The following is a 26,481-nucleotide window of genomic DNA, read 5'->3' as shown; positions in this document are numbered from 1 at the left end:
CAAGCTTCTATCCTTGGCCCCTCAATAATGACATTCGCAGGCACGGAGTGGGCTTTCATATATATGCTGGTGACACTGAACTCTGCTTCTTTACAACCTTTTTCAACTCCACAACCACACCCATGCTGTCAGACTACCTGACTGACATTGAGCCATGAATGAGTCACAACTTCCTTAAACTAAACACTGGGAAGACCGAAAACATCATTTTTGACCCTCAAAAGTAAATTCTGCACTCTCGTCACTGACTCCATTCCCCTCTTTAGCCACGTGATCAGAATGAACCGGGCCATATCTAACCCAGAACTTCAAATCAAACATCACCAAGACTGTTTATTTCCACCTCTGCAACATTGCTCACCTCAGCCCCTAGGTTGTCTTTCACTGAAATCTTTTATCTACATTTTGTCACCTGTTTACTTAGTTACTCCAGTTGCCTTCTTGCCATCCTCGCATCCACCTTTCATAAACTCCAGGCTGTCTAAATTCAGCTGCCCCCGTCCTGTCCTGCTGTAAGTCCCACTCACCAATCACCCCGTTCTCGGCAGATAACTCTCTATTGGCTCCCTGTCCTCCAGTGCTTTAAATTTAAAATACTTGTTCTTGCCATCAGATTCCTAAGTGGCCTTGCCCACTGTCTTTCTGCAACCTTGTATCCTTTCTCACTCTCTTTGGTCCTCTGACTTTGACTTTTTAATGCATCTCCAGACCCCCAACCACCCACCCCACCTTTACCCTACCATTGGTGGAAGAACCATCAGCTGCATCGGCCTTACTGTCTGGAACTCATTCTCTAAACCCCTCCACCTCTTTGGTTCTCCTTCCACCTTTAAAAAATACTCAAAATCCATCTTTTTAACCTAGCAAATGGTTCTTGGCTTGGTGTCCACTCTCCTATCTCTCTCTATTTTGAAATACTTTGAGAATTGTTTTTATGTTGAATGTTGTTTATAAATGCAGGGTGTTGTTGCAGCTGAGAATTTATAGAAGGATTTAGGCTGACATAACAGATGTATTTAATATTGAAAAATGGAAAGTGTTGCAAATTGGACGAAATAACGTGTGACACAGATACTAAATGAATTAGGACTGGGAGACTCAGAAAGGGACCTAGGAGTAATAGTGGACTTGTCACTGTCAATTGCTAGATAATGTGCTGAAGCAATTTTAAAAACAAAACTAACAAAACATTGGAATATATAGTCAGAGCAGTGGAATACAAACGAGGATACGCTGAGACTGCACAGTGCACTTATAAGATCACACTTGGAGTACTGTGTACAATTTAGACCGCTACACTACCAAAGGGATGTACACGCATGTGAGAAGAACAAGAAGAATAATCCAAAATGTAAGGGAGATGAGCTATGAGGAAAAGTTTTAAAAAGTTTAATCCCTGCAACCTTTGGACACTGCATCAAGGTTAGTTCACTAAACTTCCTCACATGTATTGCAAACATAGGAGCCAGCCATATCAAATAATAAGCTTAACACGTCATCCTAATTGGATCCATGTTTAGACTCAGACATGTTGATTAATGTTTTACCAATGCTAGGAGGGCAGTGTTGGGCACAATTCCCCAAACTAAGGATATATTTATCAGTCTTGCACTCAGGGACATTTAATTTGATATTCTACATTTTTTTTTTGTCTGGAGGCCATCTCCAAAACAAATATGCTGGGGTTTGACTTTGTATCACATTGGATGAATGCTGGAATGAGTTAGTTCTCGTAATATTTCCTGGTGTCAAGTGGGCATCACCAATTGCTTCCAGGAGTGCATTTATCAATATGACTGAGTCAAAGGGTGGACTAGTTCTTGGGGTAAGACTGAGCCTGATCCTAGTTCTTTTCGAAAGGGAGGAAGAAAGGGGCTAGTCATTGAAGGTCCTTGGTTGAATGTGGATTTCAAGTAAAAGTTGACAATGGATAAGTACAGATCCGTAAAACTCCTTCCCGGTCTATGTGTATTGTCTGTTTAAAGAAAAATTTAATGACACAAGTACATTGCTCCTCTGTGGAATCCAGTGTACATCCATTTCAAGCAGCACTAATTGGAATGGAGTTAACTAAGGGTATCCCTCTTCTGAATTGTTGGTGTAAGAATTTTTGTTCTTTTCATACATTGACCAAACATTGACGAGCTGCTGATTTAGTAATACCTTTTCATTTAAAAAAACACCTGGATTGCAGCGAGTCTCAACTGAAAACATTGAAGCTAATGATTCTGAGTGGTTATACTTTAGGTAGAGCTAACGTATTTAAATAGCGTGTGCCAAGTGACACGATGGGATTTTTAGTACTGTAATCGTCCTATCTGAGAACACAGAATAAACATCTGTAGTAGATTGGAGTGTTATTGACACTCCCTTGGCTTTATTGTGAAGCCAATCATCTAATAGCAGAGTGCCTCCATGAAAGAAAATGAAAAACTATGAATTGGTTTCTTTCCAGCACATTTAGGGCTATCTGTGTTGTGAACTTTTGATACGTGTTTATTTCAGTTTTTCCCCCAATTTGATGCAAATGCATTAGAATCTAGAAGCTTTCAGATATGGGACTTGAGTACAGTTTTGCTTTGGTTCCTTCTTAAGCACTTTGTATTAATTGCACTACCCCTTTTTGATTATTCAGAGGTTACAGAGTATTGCACTTTGGTAAGTTATTGAGTATCTTGCATGTATTATCATTCTGTGAACAGAAATGTAATCAGCTTGTCTTCTTTCAGAATAGTTTGTTTTTGTAACAATATTAAGATTTTTAAAAAAATAATGTTGTATGAAGATATGCAACAAGCAGATTAAGTTGGCAGATGGGACAGTTGGGTGACTAATGTGTTTGTGATAATTTCTGAAATCTTTAAACTGGCTTGAAATCCACTTAAAATAATTATCTAAATTGCCACATTTCTGGAGAAACACACATGGGCTTGCTTGCAGCAAGACCTGAACGGAACATTGTGTACACAGACAAATGAGATAAACATTAACCTAGCTTTTACAGTATTCCGGCCTAATAAATTGTTCCAGGTAGAAGTTGCATGTACAATTTCTATTCTTTGCTCATTAATTTTATAGCTTTTGTGTTTTGTTCACTTAGAAACTAGAGCACAGGAGAAGCGTCGTCAGCATCAGGCTGTGTTGAGAGCAGCAGCAGTCAACAATCCCAGCAGCCAGCACAGCTCTCCTACCCATCGGTACATGCAGTGCCCTACATCTGTCTCCTTCAGCTTCTCCAGAGACCCATCCCAAGTCCAGCCTTCCAGCTTAGGTTCTTGCTCTCTTCCAACCTCCTTCAACATGGCAGGTTTGTATGCAATCCAAACTCCAAGCCTTTCCAAGTTTTTCCCTTCTCTTAAGTCCATGTCCAAGTCAAGCCTGTTGAACAAAACCTTAAGCAAACGTCTGTCACCTCTGCTTCACCCCAGCCTTCCTTCCCTGGGGTTTCTGAGCGAAAGAAACAGCATTTTGGGATCTTCAAATACCATCAGTAGCCAGCAAGGAAGGGAAAATCAAAATTGAGGAAAGAAGTATGGATAACAGAAGGAAAATATATAACTTTACATTTTCATTGCAGAAAGAACTTTTCTAAGTGAGAGGGACCAATATGATTACAGTGTTATGAGGCTTTCTTAGTATAACAGTTGATTGTGCATTCAGTTCCACAAGCTGGTGAGGCCAATTCAACCAAGAAATGCAATATTAAATTTATCTCTCATGTTTCTATTTCGGGTCATTGATGACATTAATGAAGAACAGCATTGCAGTAAAAGTAACTATGCTGTTCTTCACTGTTGACAGAATTTCATCAAACAAACATAAATGAAAGAGGTAAAATATCATCCTGAAAGAGATTATGTCCATTTTTAATGGTCCCACATGGGCTAATTTGAGTTTCAAGTCACAGGAGATTTTGATGTTTTTGATTTTTCTCCCAAGTACAGCCATGCTTTGAAAGCTTAATTTTACCAAAGAAAAACAAATGATTTGCTTACAGATTTCAAACTTGCAAGGGATTCAGTTATATTAGAATGGGAACATTTAACCATGACATTTTACTGCAGATTAATATGTTAACATCAAATTGCATGTGTTACTCAGCTCTGTTTTCTGTATATCTATCCTTATTAACATTTGTCACCCTGTAGCCATGGTATTAGTTATTGACTCAAAGTGTGCAATTTATGCTTGACATCAAAGAGGTTAGCTAAACTCCTAGTCCCACCCCACACCAAAATCCAAGTGTTAATGTTCTCCAATGCTTTTTATCCTCTGATTTTTCTTTTCCCCTCAATCCTACCTTTGGTACAGTTCCATAACCGGTAGTGATGTTGACTACCTTGTACCTCTGCCTGTTGCCATGAAATGACTATTCTTCATGTGTGACCATAGACTGAGTGTGGGAGGGCAGTTTAACCATGGAAGGACCCTCGCAGCTGAGTCTGACCCTGTCTTCCCCTGGCATCCACCCACATTTCCATTTGGGGTGACTAAATATTAGGGGTGGTAGGCCATACAATTTTTTTCTTCTCCCACATCCTTTTTGGCTTTGGAAACCTGAGGTCTGTTGTAGTGCCTCAAGTGCTATTCCAGCTGAGAATGACTTATCTAGCACAGAACAAGAATAAAAGCTGGGACCTTCTTGGCCTCTGGCTTACTGGCAGACACAATTTGAGAGAATGGTGTGGTGACACATCGTGTTGGAGCAGCAGCATATGGCAACATACAGGTGGTGAGACTGGTTTCATACTCTGTTCCACTTAGCTCCCCATTTCAGACATGGCACGGTGAGGAGGCACTAAGCGGAGACCAGACACCTACCTGCAGGGGAAAGGGGACTCAGGTGGGAAATCTCCATTCTTGTACAGCTTCAGACTAAGTGGCTTTGGTAGTCTGGGTGCTCATTGCTTTTGCTCTCCCTTGCAGGATAAAGGTGGTATGGCCTGGGGGACTGGTGAGTGGAAAAGTCTGTAAGGTGTGGAGAAGAGGGTGAAAAGAGTGTTCATACTTTCATGGCATGGCAATATACTATTGAAGTACAGCATAATTTTCCACTTTTTAAACTATAAAAGGTTACTGAAAACTTGATGTCAGGATGATTTTACGGCAGTCATTGTAAAATTGTACAGTTTTCTTAGTAGCATCCTTAGACTTGGAAGTTATGCGAGAGGATGAGAGTGTTGCCAATGCAACGTCTCTATTACAAAAGGGAGAAAGAAACCAGGTAACTACAGAACAGTCAGCCTAACGTCAGTAGTGCGTAAGCATCTGGAAGCCATAATATGGGAGGAAATAATGGAGTGTATTGATAAATGCATGGATGTTCTGTATATAAATTTTCGAAAGGAGTTTGCTGAAGTGTCATAGTGAAGTGCTGAGGCTCGTTGATAAAATTACAGCACAGGTATTGGAGTGTGGCAGTATGGATGGGAAGTTGGTTAAAAGGACAGAAAACAAATAGTAGTAGTTCATAAGTGCTTTTTCTGGCCAGAGGGATATAAATGGTGGTGTCTCATAAGGGTCTGCTTATGACCATTGCTTTTCTTTTTCTCTATCGTTCTCTCTCTCTCTCCCTATCTGTGTTTTGCTCTAAAAAAAGGATTTGGACTTGGGTATGGGGCATCAAATCAAAATTTGCTGATAACAAAAATAGGGAGTGTGGCTAACTGATTAAGTGATTTCAAATGGATGTAGACAGGTTAGTAGATTCAGCAGATAGATATCAGATGACATTTTAACGTGGAGAAAAGTGTGATACATTTTGGGAATAAGAACAAGAGGAGGACATATACACTAAACGGTTAAACTTCAAAAGGAGTTGAGGAGAGTAGACACTTTGGGTTCAGATATACAAATCTTAAAAAAATGGGAGGACAAGTTACAGAAATGCATTTGGGATCCTAGGTTTCATAAAGAGTTATTGAATACAAAAGCAAAGATGTTAAAAGGGAAGTGGATAAATAAGTGAAAAAGGTTATAGGGAAGGGGACTAAGGCAAAGTGATAGCTCTTGTAGAACCACTGAGCTGAATGACCGCAGATGCTGTAAAATTCGAATTCATGACCGCATGAGACCAGATACATATTTGCCGACATGGGCTCTTTAATTACTAATTTTTCCCTTTTTAAAATGTTTCTATCAAGAAGGCTACAGACCCCTTCACAGTCTGTGGTGTTCGTGCTCTGTTGTTTCAATGGCAATAGAGCACTTCCATAAGAAAAGATAGATGTAGAGTTAATATTTCCTACTGGGCCATGCACCAAGTGACCTAACATATTGGTGGGCACCCTGCTTTTAGACTTCCATCTACACTTTAGTTGAACAACCATTAGAAAGTGTACTAGAGTAGCCTGGTGATAACGCTCAGTCCTAAATTTCTCTTCTCTCCCACGGGGAAGTGCCTGTCCTCCACTCACCACCCTTATATTGAGGCACAACTGAGATTTGCAACTCAGCAGCATAGAGCATTATCATCAGGCACTTGGTGCATTGTCCAGGAAAATCAAAATGGCAGCCTAGGCTATGAATCCTCATCAAAAATATACAGTTGTGAATGGTGCAGTGTGTTGAAGCACTAAAATTGGGTTTAATTTAACCTGCTCAGCTTTGACTCAGTGGTAGCACTGTTGCCTGAGTCAGAAGATTGTAGGCATTAGCTCCACTCCAGAGACTTGAGCACATTATCTAGGCTAAAATCTCAGTGCAACAGATGCTAGAGGTGCTGTCATTCGGAAGAGAAATTAAGCAAAGAATATGCCTGCCCTCTCTGGTGGACTTTAAAGAAGCTATGGCACTTTTCAAAGAGCAGGAGAATTCTCCCGATGTCTTGGCAAACATTTATCCCTTAACCAACATCACTAAAACAGATTATCTGGTCATTTATCTCATCGTTATTTGTGGGACTTTGCTGTGTGCAAATTGGCTACCACTTTTCCTTACATTACAACAGTGACTACACTTCAGAAGTATTTTATTGGCTGTGAAGTGCTTTGGCATGTTCTGAAGCCGTGAAAGGCACTATATAAATGCAAGTTATTTCTTTTCTTTCTTACTTGGCTGAGTTTCACCCATTGTATTATGAGGATGTGTGGAGCAGAAGCCAGGAGCTGCCCACAACATTTGATGAGAAATTAGAAAATTGCTTTATCCCTGGCCTTTGCGGTCATACTTCTTACCAGGTAGATCACTTGGCAATGAAGGGGGCGTGGGAATAGGTCACTTGTGCCAACTTGGACATATGTGAGAGCCATTTTGGAGGAAAGTAAATAATAAAGTAGTGTCATTATCATAAATTATTACCGTTTGTGTTTAATATAAGTGGAGCTGTAAAATTAACCAGGCAGGAGTAACTGCTTTCATTTTGGTTTTAAACCAAGTTCAAACTGCATGCTTTTAAGACCTATTTTAAAAACTCCAGGCATATAAACATCCAATGATTTGAAACTAATGTACCAACAGTAAAGAAAAGGTTACTTCAAATATTGTTTTTGAAAATCTAGCCGCTGAAATAAGTCTTAAATTGCAGTGGCATTAAAATCACCAAACTGATATCCTCTGCCTAATTAAATTCGTAGTACATCACATCGAACACCGGCGCAGGTGTGATCAGCTGGAATGGCCTCCTTCAGTTCTATAATTTCCATGATTCTACCTGATTTATGTATTAGTATGGCATTGGACAATATAGATAGTGAAAGAATAGGTTACTTGCCCAGTTTCAACTCCATGTAATGCATGGTCCAGAAACCAGCATCACAGTTCAGACGTGCCAGATTCATCCCAGCAGGAACTTAATAGTTCAAACAGGACCAATGTGATATCATTGTTACCACGTACTATTGATAAATCTTCCCTTTCTGCAAGATAACCTGTTGGCATTAGGCAGTTATTTGCTTATCCAGTATTTACTAGCCAAAAAACAGCTGAGCTGTGTCAGTTACATGAAAACCTTGTAAACTTTTTGAATTTCATTTAATATGGTTGTAAAATCAAATTTAAACCTACCTGTTGAAGAATGGGAATGAGTTCCTTATGCCAAGTGCTGCCCTTGCTTGGAAGTTCAATGTGGCAAAAGAGTGACTTTTTTTAGGAAGAGGTTTAAAAAAAAGGTTTATAATATTTCAGTGTGGTCAATATGCCCTAAATATGGAAGTGCAATAAAGTAACCTAAAACTTTGGTTATAATAACATAAAGGGAAACTAGATATTTCCCAGGTGGCAGGGTGGTTTTGTAAGAATCGCCTCTTGGGTGAATCCAGAGTTGCAACCCCTGTTTCCATTGAAGCTGCTTGTGGACACTCCCTACCAATTTATTAGAATGGCTCATCAAGAAAGGAAACACAATCTGAAAGTCTCCACATATCCCAGAAAATTATTTTTAAAAAAGCATTTTTGTAATTATAGCTTTATCTAACATGGAGTACTATGAACAAAAAGGACTTGCTAGACCTTACTTTTCCCTTTGAAATGAACAAATCCAATCAAGCAAGGATAAAAAGGCATTCAAAATCAGCTGTGGGCAAATTCAGCTTACGAGCCACTAACAAGCTGGTGCATACGTGCTTATACCACACGCAATTGAAGCAGCTTCATTTAAATATCTTTGTATATTATGGAGATGGTGTCATGAATTGAGATCAGATTGTCATGTAAGGTTCAGGATGCTGTCACTGGAACCTGTAAGCAATATAGTTTAGATTTAAAATTACTTTTCTTGAATAAAATATCTAGCATGACCTAATTAGTGCATGAATAAGGTTTGTTTGTTATGAATTACATCCTACTTATGACCATCAAAGTTCTCCGTGAGTTGTTGGGTCAACCTGCTTATGGGATATGTCAAATCCCAGGGACCACATTCATATGTCTTCTACATTTGCTAAGAAGAGAGAATAAAATGCAATGGCAATTTAAGTTTCTTAGTTCTTGGGATTGGCCACATGAACTGGGACCAACCAGATGGACTGCAGAGTCTTTTGTGTTCCTGCACTTTGTTGTGTTCTTATATCTTGAACATTGTGCAAAATTTTTGGAATAAGTCCTATTCTTAACTCCTTTTACAGTCATAGATCTGAATTTAATTTGAACAGGTTTTTTCCAAGACAGTATAAATGTAAACAGTATTTGTTTCACTGACTTAATTTTGTACAAGTTGCTATGTTGTAATATTAAATGCACAAAATACCCAGTAACCATAGGAAAAACTTGAAAAGCAGCCTTATAGTAAAGGCAAAGTCAAATGTGAAGTTTTACTCCAGTTCAAAAATGATCATTTTAATGAAAACATTTCAATACTGAACTAATGGAGTCAAGACAGCTATTTATCTCTTGACATAAAGTCAAATCCAAGTTTGTTCAATAAGCCTATTTTACTCTGTTATAACATCTCATTCCATTAGAAGTTTATTAAAATATCAAAAGACTAAACTGCTTTATTTTGTCACATTGCACTTTACATTACGAATTACTTTTTGTTGTTTGTTTTTATTGACCAATATTTAGTCATGAAACGGGTCACATTTTCTAACCTATCAGACAGCTGTTAGCACTGTGAACAGAGAAGTGAAGAAGGAGGCCATATTCATGAATTCTAAAGTTCAGCATAGACATCGAAGATGCTTCATGTGTTTAACCAGTTGCTATTAGACTGCAGTTGGAACAGGACTAATTTAGGATGGTATAAATGGGCAGAATTGAAGCAACTGGCATTAATACTGTTTGTTTTAAGCATATAATTTGTTGCCCTGACAGGCATTATGAGTGAAAGTGTGTATTTATTAATAGTTATTGTATTCCTGAAATCTGTTTTAATAGATCCAGCAAAAATGGAGCTGTGCTTGAAAATACCTATTGCATACCCAACTTTATAACTACACATGAAAACTGTATATCCCTCCAGTATATAGCAAATATAGATCTATATTTGAGATTGCAGAAATACTTTTGATTAGAATCTTAGCAATTTTTCACCGTACTATAATGCACATGTATTTGGTAATAATTTGATACTGTGCAATACATGAACCTGTTTGAAGGAAAGACATTCATTAGGATCTAGAATTGAATTATTCTCCCATTCTGAAGAGTGTAAGCACGTTTTGCTTATCCTAGTACAGATATGCTAGAACTGCGAGGATTGATCATACAATCCTGCTTTTTAGAGCCATTGACCCTATGTCCTGTTATTGTTCTCTCTGTAAATTCCCATCTTCCACACCCCCAATACGCATGTGCACAAGTTATTACATAGAAAAGCTTTAACTGTAGATTTCATACTAATATCACTAATAGTTTAGTGATAGTGTTCACCAGTTGGTTGCCAAATTTTCTTAATATAATTTGAGGACATTTTGATTTTTGAGGTGTGGCCAAAAATGTTCTTTTTGGCAATAGCTAAAATCCTGAGAACAAGGCAAAACAGGGGATCCAGACCAAAACTGGAGCAGCTTTTTACACAGTTGTAATATGTCGATGAGGATAATTTTATCGTATACATAATGCAGGTGTCCACATGTGAATCCTTCCAATTGGAGGCTAATTTTGTTTTGATTAACAAACTGAAAAACAATCCAATATCTTTGATTGTTCTATTATTTAGTAAGGTCCAACTACCTGATTCTACTGCTCTTCTATATGTGAAAGGTATGTAAGATTATCTGCTTTATGCTGTAATAACAGGTCAAGATTTATTTTAAATAATTCTACTTTTTGATTTATGTTTGAATACATTCTCTGGAGGGACCATTTAAGCAACTGTGGAAAGTTCATCTGCGTAATTGTATTCTTGACTCTTTACAGTGTTTAAGATATACAATTTTATAAATCTTTTTCAAAAATATTTGATAACCAGGATGGTTTTTTACTCAACATGCCTAGTCTTTTACTAATCCCTTTTCAGTGTTTGGTACTAGCTCACTCCTTTTGTGCTTTTCTCATTTACTAAATTATGTTGATTTGATTTGGCTGATTGTGGGAAATTTCTTAATATTGTACTTTTATTTTCTCATTATAATATCCTTTCAGTTAGATGTTTTGTGCCTATGTTGGTGCTTTTCTAAATATGGAAATAACCTTGTGTAAATGTACATGAGACTTCAGAGTTATCTATATTCAGAAAGGCAACTGAGCAGTCATAAAGCAGTGATTTTTGTAACTCTGCAAACAAGGCCCAAATTATAACCCTTTCAGTGACATACATCAGCTTAAACAAATGCCTTCAGGTTGGCAGTCATCAATATTTTACATTTTCACTTTTTTTTGCATTTGATAAAGTTTCAATCTGATATTCTGTGAAAGGAATTCATGCAGTGGGTGTAGTTTCTGTAATTTTTACTTCATTTCAGTGTTTTAAATTATTTTTCTCTCATCCTTCATGTACCATTCTCAGATTACAGAGTGCACAAGTGACATTATCCCAGTGCCCAGTGTAAGTGGCCACTGACAGCAGCGAGTATAACGAGAGGTTAAACCTTTTCACTACCCTCACCCTCACTGAAGTAGTGTTTTGTTTCAATTGAGTGCCTTTCCCTGATAGTTCATTTAGGACTGGAAACATGTTTTACATAGAGTTACATAGTTACATGTTTCTAATTGCAAAATGCCAGACAATTTTACAGCAGCCAAATTTTTCATTATACATCTGATTCTATAAAACGAGCCAGTGATGGGGATAAGCATGTGTTGAACATTTTTATTTAGTAATTTTCATGTAGATTTTGCAATGTAATCAACAATAACTTTCAGTTGACATTAAAAGGAATTTTACTCTGCTTATTACTGATCTAGTTTAGAAAGCTGTTTACATGCAGTTATTTATGAGTACTGTGGTGCAACAAAGGCCAGACAAAATTAATGCTTTACTTCCTGTGTTTTTTAATATGCTAGAATATGAAGTATGCTGTTCAGGGCATGTTGGGGGAAATTGCACAACTGTTTTTGGCACAAGGTAAAGTAAGGAAGGTTCAGAAAAAGGGTAATATATAAATTAAGACACAGCACCTACCATTAAATGAGTAAAGTATGGCTACTTTATTAACAAAATAATAAAAGTGACATATATGTGCTCCTGCACAGGAGAAAAATTTTGTAATAATGTAGCTGCATCATTTACATTAACGTAAGTACAAAAGCAGCGAGGGGAAATTTTGGTAAGCATTAAATTTGTCTGCTACAATTTGTAATTTATTTACTTCTCCCCTGTTTTCGCTTGCTAATTTGTTACATTTGAGAAAAGCCTTATTTAAAAGTTTTGCTGTGAGTAGTTCACATTTTCATGCCAATTGCTTTTCTCTGTAAATTGAATGTTCTTGCTACCTTTTTGTCATTCTTGTTGAGATGTGGAGTTTGTGAAGTTGTTTCAGATGTGTGTTTTTGGTAAATAAACTTTATTTGTATGTTTTTGAAAAAATACTTTCTCTTGCAATGTTCCCTTTTTTTCCTATTGCAATCATGTGTGCACATATGATAACATATAAATCACAAGCTTATTTGAGCACTGATTCGTTTTTGCTAATTGTTGTAAAGTAGATATTTCCCTGTAATCGTGAACATTAATGTGGGGAGCAATACTTTCCATGAAGTAACCTGCCCCTGCAAATAAAAACCCTAGTTATTCGGGGTGGAGGGAGAGAGGAGACCTGCACCTGTTGGGAGATATTCATACACCTAAACTGCTTTCTCCTCATTTTTTGCAAATCAATTGCAGGCCTCAGCACACGACTGGGTGTGGCTTCACTGACATCAGCAACAAGGACCGTTAATGGGAAGCCTGCAGATCAGTATCCAGGTTATGGATCAGTATCTGGATGCTGATCTGGAGACATCTGAGCTGGTTAAAATTCAGTGCTTGCCCAGTTCACTTTAGCACTGAGTTTCCATTGAATTTTGAAGGTTTGCTGCTGACCAGTCAACATCTAGGTGGGCCTAGATGCCCATGAGAAGGATTTCCTATAGAATTTCTCCCTGAAGTTCTTTTGTTGACTTTAGCAGAGCATCTTCTCGCTGTGAGTTCTGATTTTTTTTTGGGGGTGATAGCAGATAGAAAAATTGGAATGCAGTGTCTTCTATAAGAAAACTGTGCTTGAGTACAAAGGACGAGCAGAAGCAAGTGTATTACATTGAAGACTACTATATGGAAAGTACATCCACAGTGACCCCTTATTACAAATTTCAACAGTCTTTACTGGACTTCCTATCAGGTTCAGCATCGCTGGCACTTCCGCAAGAGGACCAAGTGTCCCCTCTGACCTGGAGTGCCCCCTATCTAGTTAAATGAAAGCATGATGTGGGATCATAACATAGACCCCTGCTTGCGTATATTAGGTACTGTAATCTCTCACGTGCTGCCATGTGCAATGTCTTGTGTTTAAGGAAGGCCGACTGAAAAGCATTCCAGTGAGATGAGGCACAATTGTAAACCCACGTATTTATGTGATATATATATATATATATATATGAATGATCAAAATATAGTTTTCACAGAGATTCATAAATTTCCTACTGCTTGTATCATAAAAATAATAATACATGCATCTTTCCTGCTGTTCTTGAGCTCATCCAAAACTCTGCTGCCCGTATCCTAACTCGCAGCAAGTCCTGTTCACCCATCACCCTGTGCTCGCTGACCTACGTTGTCTCCAGGTCTGGGAATGCCTCGATTTTAAACATTTTTATCCATATTTTCAAATCCCTCCACGACCCTCGCCCCCTCCCTATCTCTGTAACCTCCGCCAGCCCCACAACCCTCCGAGATCTCTGCGCTCCTCCAATTCTTGCCTCTTGCGCATCCCCTATTTTAATCACTCTACCGCTGGTGGCTGTGCCATCAGCTGCGTAGGCCCTAAACGCTGGAATTCCCTTCCTAAACCTCTCCTCCTCTCTACCTCTCATTTAAGACACCCCTTAAAAGCTGCCTTTTTGACCAAGCTTTTCGTCACCTGTCCTAATACCTCCTTATGTGGCTCAGTGTCAAATTTTGTTTTATAACACTCTTGTGAAGCACCCTAGGACATTTTACTATGTTAAAGGCGCTAGATAAATGAAAGTTGTTTTAGGCCCAAACTCACTTTTTAACAAGCTGTTCCTAAGCTAACTGGTCATTTGTTCCTCTGTTACAGGCTGTACATATTCAAACCACAAACTGGAATGTGTCTGTCTCTTACTATCTCACCCAGATAGAGAGAGAAAAACAAAGACAGTCCTCTGACCCCTTCCTCAACTCTGTACTGAGGATTGGCTTGCCAGGCTGTCAAAGTTACCACCTTGAATGTAATATTGTCCCCTAGATATGAGAGCTCATGGCACCTGTATGTCTTATTCAGCCATCACCCCTACTGGACACATTGAATGAATACTATTAAGCAGGGTGGCAAGAAATGATTAGAATCAAACCTAATGAACCTTATTGTCTCAAAGCTAATGTAACATGCAGAAGTGAACAATCTGGTGGCTGGCCTATCTAGTATCCCATCCAGGAAACATTGGGAGTAATTTTCATTTTCAACACTGGCGGAAAACTGGTGGTAGTGGATCGGCTGCCCATTATACACACTGGAAAGGAAAATCAGGTAGGGTGTATAATGGGCAGCCGATTTGATACCGTCAGTTTTCTACTACCGCTGAAAATGAAAATTAGCCCCATTTTATCACCAGGGTTCCTAGTGCGATGGAACATGCTCAGTGACTTCCCATTGTTTCCTAAATAACATTCTAAACTGCACAGCAATAGTCTAGATTTTATGACTGCCTTTAAATGTTATCAAATAATGCTGCATTTAAAGTTAAGAAATATTATAAATTGACAAAAATCTGCTCAATTTGCACCAATAAAATACAAAATGCTACATTTACTTCCTCCCCCAAAAGAGGTCCTTTATGTGAATCTGGTGGCATGCTCACAAGGACCATGTGCTTTGCACTAGACACACTATTATGGCTGCTGATCTTCACAAACACCAGGATTCCACAGAATGTGAGGAAATAGGCCTGATAGTCATGCCAGTTCTGTGTCTAGTGCCTACATTACCTTACTCTAACCATAGTTCCATGCCTGCCCAGCATCGAATACCTGCACGGCTCCTGATGCTGAAGCACCATGAACTGTTAGCTTTGTCCCGAGATTAGCTGTGTGCTGTTCACTGGTTTTGCCACTGTCTGTCCCATTCATTTGCCATTTAGCTGAAGCAGCCACAGCCGCTGAACAGTTCCTGGCCTGTTCATATAGCACATGACTTCTGATATCATTCCCTTGGGCTGTGGTCACTATTTCCCAATTGTTCACCTATTCTCACATCAGTTATTTACTCCACTTAATTTCCCAGAACTAAATCAAGCAATGCTGCTTTCCTTGTTAGACTAGAAAATACTGATCTGGGAAGCAATCCTGAATCCATTCTATAAAGGGTACCACACTTTGGCTACATGCATTACCTTTATATTCTATCAGATTCAGCATCACTTGTTACTCTCGTTAGCAGACCTATCGTCCCCTTCAATCGAGAGTGCACTAGATAATTTCTCTATCTCTGAGTTAAAACCTTTAAAGGACATTCGGCCATTATATCTAGTTAAAGGATAGTCTGACACAGATCAACACATAGACGCCTTGCATATACTATGTAGCGATACATAATATTTACAACATAGAAACAGGCCATTTGGCCCAACAGATCTATGCCAGTATTCATGCTCCACGCGAGCCTCCTCCCACCTTACTTCTTCTCACTATCAACATATCCCTCATGTACTTATCTAGCTTCCCCTCAAATGCATCTATGCTATTCATCTCAACTACTCGATGTGGTAGCAAGTTCCACATTCTAACTACTCTCTGGGTAAAGACATTTCTCCTGAATTCCTTATTGGATTTATTAGTGATTATTTTGTATTCATGGCCCCTAGTTTTGGACTCCCCACAAGAGGAAATGTCTTCTCTACATCTATCTTATTGAACCCCTTCATAATTGTAAAGATCTCTATCAGGTCACCTCTTTTCTAGAGAAAAGAGCCTCAGCCTGTTCAGTCTTTCCTGATAGTTGTATAACCCTGGAATGATACAGCACAGAAAGAGGCCATTTGCCCCATCGTGCCTGTGCCAGCTCTTTGAAAGCGCTATCCAATTAGTCCCATTCCCCTACCCGTTTTCCATAACCCTGCAAATTTTTCCCCTTCAAGTATTTATCCAATTTCCTTTTGAAAGTTATTATTTAATCTGCTTCCACCACCCTTTCAGGATGAGTTCTGCTAACATTCTTGTAAATCTTTTTGCACCTTCTCCAGAGCCTCTACATCCTTTTTCTAATATGGAGACCAGAACTGAGCACAGTTACTCTTAAGTATGGTCGAACCAAGGTTCTACACAAGTTTAACATAACTTCTGTGCTTTTGAATTCTATTCCTCTAGAAATGACACCATTGCTTTGTTTGCATTTTTTATGGCTTTGTTAACCTACATTGCTACTTTTAATGATTTGTGAATCGGTACCCCGAGATCCCTTTGCTCGTCCACCTCATTTAGACTCGTATTTTCCAAGGAGTTGGTGGTCTCCTTATTCCTCCTACCAAAATGCATCACCTCGCACTTACCTATATTGAAATTAATTTGCCATACACACGCCTATTCTGCAAATTTCTTAACAATGTCTTGTATTTTGTTGTCGTCTTCCTCAGTATGAAATATATCCCCAATTTGGTGTCTTCTGCAAATTTTGATTTTGTACTTCCAAATCCCAAGTCCAAATCATTTAATTAAATGATGAACAACAGTAGTCCCAGCACTGATTCCTGTGGAACACCACTTCCCATTTTCTACCTTTTAATCCCTACTCTCTTTTCTGTTTTGTAGCCAGCTTGCTATCCATTCTGCTACTTGTCCCCTGACTCCACATGCTCTGACCTTAGTCATGAGTCTACAATGCGGTACCTTATTGAAGGCCTTTTGAAAATCCAAGTATATTCCATCCACTGCATTACCGATGTCTACCCTTTGTGTTACTTCTTCCAAGCATTTAATTAGGTCAGTCAAGCATGACCTTCCCTTTTGAAATCAGTGCTGACTATTGTTATATTTTCAGTTTCTAGATGTTTTTCTGTTACAGGTGGATAGGGTGGTCAAGAAGGCATTCGGCATGCTTGGTTTCATTGGTCAGAACATTGAATACAGGAGTTGGGATGTTTTGTTGAAGTTGTACAAGACATTAGTAAGGCCACACTTGGAATATTGTGTACAGTTCTGGTCACCCTATTATAGAAAGGATATTATTAAACTAGAAAGAGTGCAGAAAAGATTTACTAGGATGCTACCGGGATTTGATGGTTTGACTTATAGGGAGAGGTTGGATAGACTGGGACTTTTTTCCCTGGAGAGTAGGAGGTGAAGGGGTGATCTTATAGAAGTCTATAAAATAATGAGGGGCATAGATAAGGTAGATAGTCAAAATCTTTTCCCGAGGGGACATAGATTTAAGGTGAGAGGGGAGAGATACAAAAGGGTCCAGAGGGGCAATTTTTTCACTCAAAGGGTGGTGAGTGTCTGGAACGAGCTGCCAGAGGCAGCAGTAGAGGCGGATACAATTTTGTCTTTTAAAAAGCATTTGGACAGTTACATGGGTAAGATGGGTATAGAGGGATATGGGCCAAGTGCAGGCAATTGGGACTAGCTTGGTGGTATAAACTGGGCGACATGGACATGTTGGGCCGAAGGGCCTGTTTCCATGTTGTAAACTTCTATGACTCTATTCTATGACTCTATGTTACATCCTTGAGTAAAGATTCCATTATTTTTCCTACCACCGACGTTAAGCTAATTGGTCTGTAGTTCCCGGGACTTGTTCTAACCTTCCTTTTTAAATATAGGAATAACATTAGCTGTCCACCAGTTCTCTGGCACTATTCCCTTTTCAATTGAATTTATATAATATATATATATATATACACTAGTGCCTCAGCTATCTCTTCCCAAGCTTTTAGTTTGCACGGATGCAATCCATCTGGACCAGAGGTTTTATCCTCTCTAAGTTTGACTAGTTTATCAATTATCTCCCCACTTTCTACAGTGGCTACTGTAAATCGCATGTGCTGCCAAGGGTGTTCTCCTGCCCTTTTGGTGCAATTTATTAATTCCCTATTGCTGCTTGTACCATAAAAATAATAAATGTATCCCTGTTGCCATTCTGGACAGAAACTCACTTTTCAATCTGTTCTTAAGCTTACTGGTAATGCCGTCCTCTTACAGACTTTCTTGCTCGTATTACAACTTGGACTCTCACTCTCTGTGTCTCTCTCTCTATGTCTATGGTCTCTCTAGGTCTCTATGTCTCTGTCTCTCTCTCTCTCATTGACTTACCCAGAGAGAGGGGAAAAGATACAAACAGCCCTCTGATTCCTCCGTCAACTTCAAGTGCCATGAATTGGCCCACCAAGCTGTAAATCTAAGTTACCATCTTCAATGAAATGCCATGCTCTTGGTGTGGGATCTTGTAGCACCCCAGTCTTGTTCAGCTAAATACCCTGCCGGGCACATTGAATGAAAACCATTGTAGTATGATGCCTAATGTAACATGCAAAGGCAAACAGTCTGATGGCTAGTTTATTTGGTATTTCATCAGGGTACAAATTATAACGGAAGATACTCAACAACTTCCCAGTGTTTCCTAATTAACATAATATATGGTTGTGGAAATAGTCTAGATTTTGTGACTACTGGCTTTAAATGTCAAAAATTGCTGCATTTAATATTCAAGAAATATTATAAATTGACATGTTAGCTTAGGCAATGCTGGTAAAACACAAAATGCCACATCGTTTTCAAGAGCAAGTAGGGTATTTCAACAAAAATGTCAAAGCAGAATTCTTCCTCCTGCTCCATCGATAAAAGTAGCTATGGCTAGAATAGTTATCTTTATGAATTCTGTTGTTTGACCTTTTTCCAGCCCACCATACTAGCACTTAAGTCGCTTCAATGAATGGGAGAAAATATCATTTGAACTGATTTTCAGCTGCTTGTTCTGAGTTTTTTTTTTAAGTATGCTTTCAAACTTCTATCTCTGCATAGAAGAGTGGAAAATATGGTTTTATGTCAAACTAAATTAGGAAACCTTTCCTATTATAGAAGAGCACAATTGTGCATTCTAATGGATTATGATTTTGCTTTGTGTTTGAAATGAAGCTCAAAAAAACATAGAATCTGGGCTTCAGGATGTCATGATGATAATCACTGAAGCAATGGTATCTGCTGTAGCTCATCCATCCTATTTGATAATGTCCCTTATTGACCCCATTCCCATGAGGCAAAATCAAGCAGAAAAAGCTGCATCAAATTGGTAATTGTCATGTTCTGTTTCTAAGATTTGGCTAAACATAAGCAGAAAAATAAAATGAATTGTAAGTTGGGGAAACCCTGTCTGAAATTTTAGAGAGGAGGAGACTGAAGACAATCTGAATTAATTTAGCATTCAAGTGGTCGAGTCTTAGAATATATTGTGTGCAGTAAGGCAAAGATGTTATAGGCTTCAATTTCCTAACTTCAATATAGAGTGGATAAACTAACTGGTGCTAAGGTAAGCTCAAGGTGAAGCCAGATTAAACCAAAGAAACTTGCTGGATAATTACATAGATGTATCTTTGGTGGTGGTATGCCTCCACTGCCTAAATAATATCATCATCCTCTTTAACTTCAGGTTGTACTCCAGATTTCCGACTCAGAATGCAAAGCGAGGGGTGGGGGTGGGGGGGGAGGGGAGGAGAGGGGTGAAGGCAAGAAAGAGGAAATCCAAAATACGAAGACTAAAAGTCTTACCTCTCAGTCTGAATGCATCCTCCCCATGGCTTGAGAGTATAATGAGAAAAAAGCCCAGTTATGTCTGCAAAGCTTATGTATGCTTCTTTGAAATGGATTTCCATCTCTGCAGATATGGGTGGCCCAGGCTGCACGTCAATGTGTTTGTTCTACTAGTGGTTATCCTAGTGATAGGGAAGCCATGGTTCTGGATTTTATGCCTGATGTTGCATCAATTTTTGTACTCTGCTAGCCTAGGCACTTTGCAAGAACTGAATGTGGTCACTCAAGCCACCCCTGTCTCCCCAACCACAGCTGATCAGTGTGGATATATCATTGACAGAGTAGAGTTGATGTTACCCCTTACTGGAACACATTTGAAAACCATATGGATAATGGGTACCTGGACATCAAGGTAGTCTGGCTTATCCTTTTAATAGTTCTGAAGTTATGAGAGGAGTCAGCCTGTGGATGGAAAAACTCTACATTATTACAGTTAATTAGCGATGAGAGGGTGTGAAGGTTGCAACTACCTCTACAAAGATGTCCTGAAGTGCAGGGACCATGTACCTAATGGGTTTAAGATCTCTTAAATAGGAACAACATGCCTTTTGCTACATCCGGATTCTACAAAACACTAGGAAGTAATAATTTTAAAGTTAACGCTGCAGAGTTAGGAACAGAAGTAGGCTATTTGGCTCATTAAGTCTGTTGCACCATTTTGTTAGCCTTGACAACACTACAAAGTTGTACCCCATGATACCCACGACATTTCCACAAAAAATACAATTTTTCGTATGCTTCGCTCTTTCCCACCTCTACCATAAATGCCAACCCTCAAACTTATAAATGCTGACTAACATTTTCAAAAAAGCTGGCAATTAAAAAATCAGCATAGAACTGAAAAACAGCACAGAATAAAGGCTGATGACCAAGCCATTGCTTTAAGGTGACTGAAAGATAAATTATTACATTTAACTTTTTTTTTAGTTTTTCTTTGTAAACTAACACCCAATGGCCTCGCACATGACCTATGAAAAGAAGTAGTCACAATGGCGCATGAACTTGTCAGCTACATCCAGTATTCCATCAGTTGTATTATAGGGAAAAGAACGCAGATACACAGAGGTGCTATCCTTGCATCGGGGTCTAGATATTTTTGAAGGGGGAAATGAGCTCTTGATGGTGTACAATTTATTTCCTGTGTGTGGGGGGGCGGGGGGCGGGGGATATTCCCTTTCCCCTAAAGCAAATTTTGTTTTTTGTCACTGTGCATTTTCCAGAACTTTGAAGTGTATTTTGATTCAGGATTTGGAGGCAAAAAAATGCTGCATTGGTTATATATTATTAATTAAGCATAGTTGTTATGAGTCCCTGTCCTTGCTTAAAAACTTTAACTCTTTGACATCTCCCAGTTGTGACGAAAGGTCTTCGACCTGAAACGTTAACTCTTGTTTCTTTTTCCACAGATGATGCCTCACTTGCTGAGCTTTTCCAGCATTTTCTGTTTTTATTTGTTATGAGTCCCAATTGATTCTTGATTTTTGCACTATCAGAAGGCAATACTCAGTGACTATTGATTGCATGGATTCAGACACAACTCTTGGTGATTTGAGACCTGCAACTTACCCTGGTGGACATTATTTCTGATCAACCAGGGCTGACACTGATATATAACTTCTGGTAGTTGCACACAATGAAATGTGCCTGTTTCCCACCTACTGTAAAATCAGCAGCATAACCATGTAGATTGAGGTAATGTCTGCAATAGAATTGATTCAGCTCCTGGTGATTTTGTTCAGCTAGGTGAAATGATACAAAGCAATACTCAAAAATTCAAAAACAAATATTTAAGTATCAGATTAATGTACCAGTACTGTGATTAAAAATCACAGCACTTAGTAGCTGCATCACAGCTCTGGTCACCAGCTTGTAGAACTGCCCCACAAGACCTTGCATCTTTGGTTGGGTGGGAGGGCCTTGTTTACATTGATTTACATCAGCAAACACTGACAGGGCCTCAAAACACTGACCACCAAATGAAATTCTGATAATTGGTATGCAGGCTTTTTGTAAGGGAAGACCAGAGATTCCTCTATCATCATTGGAGGACTCTCACTGCAGGGTACAAACTCTTGTTTTTGTTTCTGTCTGTGTTGAGTGCTAAAGGGAGAATAGTACATGTGCAGAAGCAGCAAGTTATAAACTTTATGGAGCAGTAGTCACTGAGATCCAGAAAAATTGTTTGAGGAGCTACTATCCAAACAAAGCGAACGAGAATCAAATCAAGCTGTCTGCTCCAAATGGTTCACAACTAGGCTGTGCAAATTTATTAGCCATAACTAGAGAGAGAGAGAATATTATATCACATAGGTAATAAATCCTATTGAGAACCTTATTTGGCCAGAGTCTTCACGCATCGGGTCCAGTTCTTTTTCTTGTGCCATTAGTAATTGTTGCAAGTGCACTTAGTCCATCTTATGAAAGCAGAAGACCTGGAAAAAGGCTACATCACTGTTTCATCCAGCTTAGGCCTGCATTAGACTCTGAGGCTAAGGAACATTTCTGAAGAAAGGAACCTAAAGATTGAAGGGACATAAAATTGAAAACTGAACAGTGAATGATTGGTGGTCCTACAGCAAGGGTCTATCCAGGCGTGCAATGAATTTCGGATTTCAACAGCTCTATCAGGACTAAGTGGCAATTACGCAAGGAACAATGAGGGTAAGTCACTTTGTGTAGCTTTCATGCATTACCTTGGAGTCATGTTAAGAATTTCATTGGTAGGCCCTTGATAGTAGGTCACTTTCTTTTTCTTTGCTTTGTAGTAGGGTTTCTAACCCTCCTGCTCTGCCCTGGAGTCTCCAGGAATGAAAGCTTAATCTCCAGGACACTCCTGTGATCAACCCAGGAGAAAAATCATGGGGGCACAACAGAATATTGGGAATGGGATAAAAAGCTGTTTGACTGACAGTCAAGAATTATCCAATCGGATAACAAAGAGTCTGTTCGCTTTCCAATTGGTATGGGAAGACAGAGCGTGGTGAGGATGGATGTGTCGGGCAACCAATGGCGGGAGCTTGGGGGTGGAGCAGTTGGAATCTCCTGGAATCCTTACAACCAGAGTTGGTAACCCTACTGGGGAGGGGGAAAATGGAGAGCATCAAAAATTAAAATGGGGATAAAAGGGTTTTATTTTTCAAGACAAGGCATTTATATTGGGTCAGAACATCAACAAATCCCACTTTTATGGTGAGAAGTTAGGCAGGTAGGGTTAACATATGAATAAAATAACAGGTATGATTGGCCTAAGGTCTTTTCCTGTTCCTAAAAACTCATGTTCTTAAATTTTGTTTTGTGGCAAAGAAGGCAACTTCAAAATTGACCCTAGAATCCTACCAAGTTAATTCAATGCCATTTTCTCCTGGAAAATTTGTAGAGGACATTTAAATAGTCAGAGCAGTCAAGACAAAGGCTATGTTTTTCTTTAAAGAATGCATAAAGATTTAGATTAGTTATGCAACTGGGCAGACAAATGGCAAATGACCGTTACTGCTGATAAATACTATAATATTTATTATATATATACATATATATATATATATATATATTATATATATATATATATGAGTGCAAAAGACAAGGCTGAAGAATTTGCAACCATCTTCACCCAGAAGTGCCGAGTGGATGATCTATCTCGGCCTCCTCCCGATATCCCCACCATCACAGAAGCCAGTCTTCAGCCAATTCGATTCACTCCACGTGACATCAAGAAACAGCTGAGTGCACTGGATACAACAAAGGCTATGGGCCCCAACAACATTCTGGCTGTAGTGCTGAAGACTTGTGCTCCAGAACTAGCCGCGCCTCTAGCCAAGCTGTTCCAACCCTGCTACAACACTGGCATCTACCCGACAATGTGGAAAATTGCCCAGGTATGTCCTGTCCACAAAAAGCAGGACAAATCGAATCTGGCCAATTACCGCCCCATCAGTCTACTCTATCATCAGTAAAGTGATGGAAGGTGTCGTCGACAGTGCTATCAAGCAGCACTTACTCACCAATAACCTACTCACCAATGCTCAGTTTGGGTTCTGCCAGGACCACTCGGCTCCAGACCTCATTACAGCCTTGGTCCAAACATGGACAAAAGAGCTGAATTCCAGAGGTGAGGTGAGAGTGACTGCCCTTGACACCAAGGCAGCATTTGACCGAGTGTGGCACCAAGGAGCCCCAGTAAAGTTGAAGTCAATGGGAATGAGGGGGAAAACTCTCCAGTGGCTGGAGTCATACCTAGCACAAAGGAAGATGGTAGTGATTGTTGGAGGCCAATCATCTCAGCCCCAGGTCATTGCTGCAGGAGTTCCTCAGGGCAGTGTCCTAGGCCCAACCATCTTCAACTGCTTCATTAATGACCTTCCCTCCATCATAAGGTCAGAAATGGGGATGTTTGCTGATGATTGCACAGTGTTCGGTTCCATTCGGAACCCTTCAGATAACGAAGCAGTCTGTGCTCGCATGCAGCAAGACCTGGTCAACATCCAGGCTTGGGCTGATAAGTGGCAAGTAACATTCACGCCAGACAGGTGCCAGGCAATGACCATCTCCAACAAGAGAGAGTCTAACCACCTCCCCTTGACATTCAACAGTATTACCATCGCCAAATCCCCCACCATCAACATCCTGGGGGTCACCGTTGACCAGAAACTTAACTGGACCAGCCATATAAATACTGTGGCTACAAGAGCAGTTCAGAGGCTGGATATTCTGCGGCGAGTGACTCACCTCCTGACTCCCCAAAGCCTTTCCACCATCTACAAGGCACAAGTCAGGAGTGTGATGGAATACTCTCCACTTGCCTGGATGAGTGCAGCTCCAACAACACTCAAGAAGCTCAACACCATCCAGGACAAAGCAGCCCGCTTGATTGGCACCCCATCCACCACCCTAAACAGTCACTCCCTTCACCACCGGCGCACCATGGCTACAGTGTATACCATCTACAGCATGCACTGCAGCAATTCACCAAGGCTTCTTTGACAGCACCTCCCAAACTCGCAACCTCTACCACCAAGAAGGATAAGGTCAGCAGGCACATGGGAACAACACCACCTGCACGTTCCGCTCCAAGTCACACACCATCCCGACTTGGAAATACATCGCCGTTCCTTCATCGTCGCTGGGTCAAAATCCTGGAACTCCCTTCCTAACAGCACTGTGGTAGAACCTTCACCACACGGACTGCAGCGGTTCATGAAGGTGGCTCACCATCACCTTCTCGAGGGCAATTAGGGATGGGCAATAAATGCTGGCCTCGCCAGCGACGCCCACATCCCATGAACGAATAAAAAAAAAATGTAAATTTTTGCACATTGACCAAAAAAAGTGCACTGTATGGAAACAAATGGAACTGAATTAGTACAGGGAGACTTGGAAAGGGATCTCATTACTTTCAATGCTTGGACAATGTGAGAAAGTAATTAAAAATTGCTAATAAAATGCTGGGATATATCGCCAAAATAGTAGAATGCAAGTTTTTTTTATTCGTTCATGGGATGTGGGCGTCGCTGGCAAGGCCAGCATTTATTGCCCATCCCTAATTGCCCTTGAGAAGGTGGTGGTGAGCCACCTTCTTGAACCGCTGGAGTCCGTGTGGTGAAGGTTCTCCCACAATGCTGTTCGGTCGGGAGTCCAGGATTTTGACCCAGCGACGATGAAGGAACGGCAATATATTTCCAAGTCGGGATGGTGTGTGACTTGGAGGGGAACGTGCAGGTTGGTGTTGCTCCCGTGTATCTGCAGTCCTTGTCCTTCTAGGTGTGGTAGAGGTCGTGGGTTTGGGAGGTGCTGTCGAAGAAGCCTTGGCGAGTTGCTGCAGTGCATGCTGTGGATGGTACACACTGCAGCCACTGTGCGCCGGTGGTGAAGGGAGTGAATGTTTAGGGTGGTGGATGGGGTGCCAATCAAGCGGGCTGCTTTGTCCTGGATGGTGTTGAGCTTCTTGAGTGTTGTTGGAGCTGCACTCATCCAGGCAAGTGGAGAGTATTCCATCACATTCCTGGTTTACAGAGGTTCTGCTGTGGCTTTACAGTGCACAGTTGGAATATGATGATCAATTCTGGTCGCTACACTACATTTATCGGAGAATAATTCCATGTTTAAAGGGGCAAGCTACGACAAAAGATTAGGGAAGCTCAAGCTCTAACATCTATATCTGAGGCACGGCAGTGGAGAGAACATAAGGTTGTGAGATTAATTTTAGATTGCTCTAGCAAAGAGTCTGTAACTTTAATGGACACCTATGCTGAAATATAAAGAATATTAAATGGTGCAAATAAATAAACCCAGGATATTACTTAAAAATAAGCAGGCTAGTGGGATTATAAATTTAAATTGGTGAAATGTAAATTTAAAATGAATATCAGAAAAAGCTTAATTCCTTTTCCAAGGATGATAAATGCTTGGAACAATGTGCCAGGTGTGGTAGTGGAGACAAAAACATCAGTGACATTCAAAATGCAATTGGAGCTTGGCTTTTTTTTTTATTCGTTCATGGGATGTGGGCGTCGCTGGCGAGGCCAGCATTTATTGCCCATCCCTAATTGCCCTCGAGAAGGTGGTGGTGAGCCGCCTTCTTGAACCGCTGCAGTCCGTGTAGTGAAAGTTCTCCCACAGTGCTGTTAGGTAGGGAGTTCCAGGATTTTGACCCA

At 40.0% G+C, this 26,481-nt stretch overlaps 1 protein-coding gene across 5 annotated transcripts in view; it reads left to right on the top strand.

Annotated features, from left to right (window-relative positions):
* The window catches only part of agbl5 (AGBL carboxypeptidase 5), a 147,291-nt gene that overhangs the window by 78,896 nt on the left and 41,914 nt on the right, over window positions 1-26,481 (top strand). For 4 of the 5 annotated variants that reach the window (XM_067984373.1, XM_067984374.1, XM_067984372.1 and 1 more), the window contains one exon: window positions 3,101-3,307. In XM_067984373.1, coding sequence (XP_067840474.1) covers window positions 3,101-3,307 — 207 coding nt within the window. Of the gene's footprint in view, window positions 1-3,100; window positions 3,308-9,501; window positions 12,378-26,481 lie in introns of those variants that run through there. The other variant, XM_067984375.1, reaches the window with a different exon arrangement.

Source organism: Heptranchias perlo, chromosome 5 (genome assembly GCF_035084215.1).
Source record: "Heptranchias perlo isolate sHepPer1 chromosome 5, sHepPer1.hap1, whole genome shotgun sequence".
In the NCBI taxonomy this organism is placed as follows: domain Eukaryota; kingdom Metazoa; phylum Chordata; class Chondrichthyes; order Hexanchiformes; family Hexanchidae; genus Heptranchias; species Heptranchias perlo.
This window is presented reverse-complemented; position numbering and strand designations above follow the sequence as displayed.